This window comes from Corvus brachyrhynchos, unplaced genomic scaffold (assembly GCF_000691975.1).
Source record: "Corvus brachyrhynchos isolate BGI_N302 unplaced genomic scaffold, ASM69197v1 C11808469, whole genome shotgun sequence".
Classification (NCBI taxonomy): Eukaryota; Metazoa; Chordata; class Aves; order Passeriformes; family Corvidae; genus Corvus; species Corvus brachyrhynchos.
In genome coordinates, this window is record NW_008245607.1 from 1 (window position 1) to 1097 (window position 1097).

At 48.7% G+C, this 1097-nt stretch overlaps 1 protein-coding gene across 1 annotated transcript; it reads left to right on the forward strand.

Moving 5' to 3' along the window:
* Positions 1 to 6: 6 nt before the first annotated feature.
* Positions 7 to 1091, forward strand: LOC103623064 (pancreatic alpha-amylase; the record flags this gene model as incomplete). The annotated part of the gene is made up of 5 exons (XM_008642101.1): positions 7 to 148; positions 234 to 356; positions 467 to 566; positions 778 to 899; positions 1009 to 1091. Coding segments are annotated over 5 exons (570 nt in total), but the record flags the coding sequence as incomplete, so codon positions are not given.
* Positions 1092 to 1097: the final 6 nt, after the last annotated feature.

The following is a 1097-nucleotide window of genomic DNA, read 5'->3' on the forward strand; positions in this document are numbered from 1 at the left end:
CTTTCTTGTACCAGGTAATTGACTTGGGTGGAGAGCCCATCAAAGGCAGCGAGTACTTTGGAAATGGCCGAGTGACAGAATTCAAATACAGTGCCAAACTGGGGACAGTGATCCGCAAGTGGGACGGAGAAAAGATGGCCTACTTAAAGTAAGGATGAAGATGCTGCAACTTATGCAGGATTCACTGGCTACAACAATTGACAGGGTAGCTTCAAGTCTGTGTTTTTGTCTAGGAACTGGGGAGAAGGCTGGGGCTTTGTGCCTTCCGACAAAGCCCTGGTCTTTGTGGATAATCACGACAACCAGAGAGGGCATGGGGCCGGCGGAGCTTCTGTTCTGACCTTCTGGGATGCCAGGTAAGGGATTGCCTTGTCTGGGTGATACTTCCTGCTTTTGCTGGTTTGTCTGTCTGTTCTCTGGCAGGTTCCTCCTTCCACGTCTCATTCCTTGTTTGTCCAACAAACAGGCTCTATAAAATGGCAGTTGGTTTCATGCTTGCTCATCCGTATGGGTTCACACGTGTGATGTCAAGTTTTCGCTGGCCAAGATATTTTGAAAATGGAAAGGTGAGCTTGTAATGCTGCAGATTCATCCATGGAGATGAAGGGTCAGACCAGGGCCAGAGAAATAGTCCAGTGCATCTCAGTTTGTTAAGGGATTTCCCTGTCCCACGTTGGATCTGGCTGGTGAAACTTTGATGCTCCCTCTAGCTTTGCTCTCCAGATGGTCTCTCTGCATTTTCAGTCAGAAGTTATAAACATATCTTCTTAATGACAGGACATCAATGACTGGGTTGGACCCCCAAGTAACTCGGATGGCTCCATAAAGCCCGTTACAATCAACGCGGACACAACCTGTGGCAACGACTGGGTTTGTGAACATCGCTGGCGTCAGATAAAGTAGGGCACTGGGGAGAAACAAGAAGTGAAAGCAGTTGCTTTTGCTTCCTGCTCCATGTGGCTTTAGAGCTGTTGCAGGTGCAGTGCCAGGCATTCCTTGTGTTTCCAGGAACATGGTTATCTTCCGTAATGTGGTGGATGGTGAGCCTTTCTCCAACTGGTGGGACAATGGCAGCAATCAAGTAGCTTTTGGCCGCG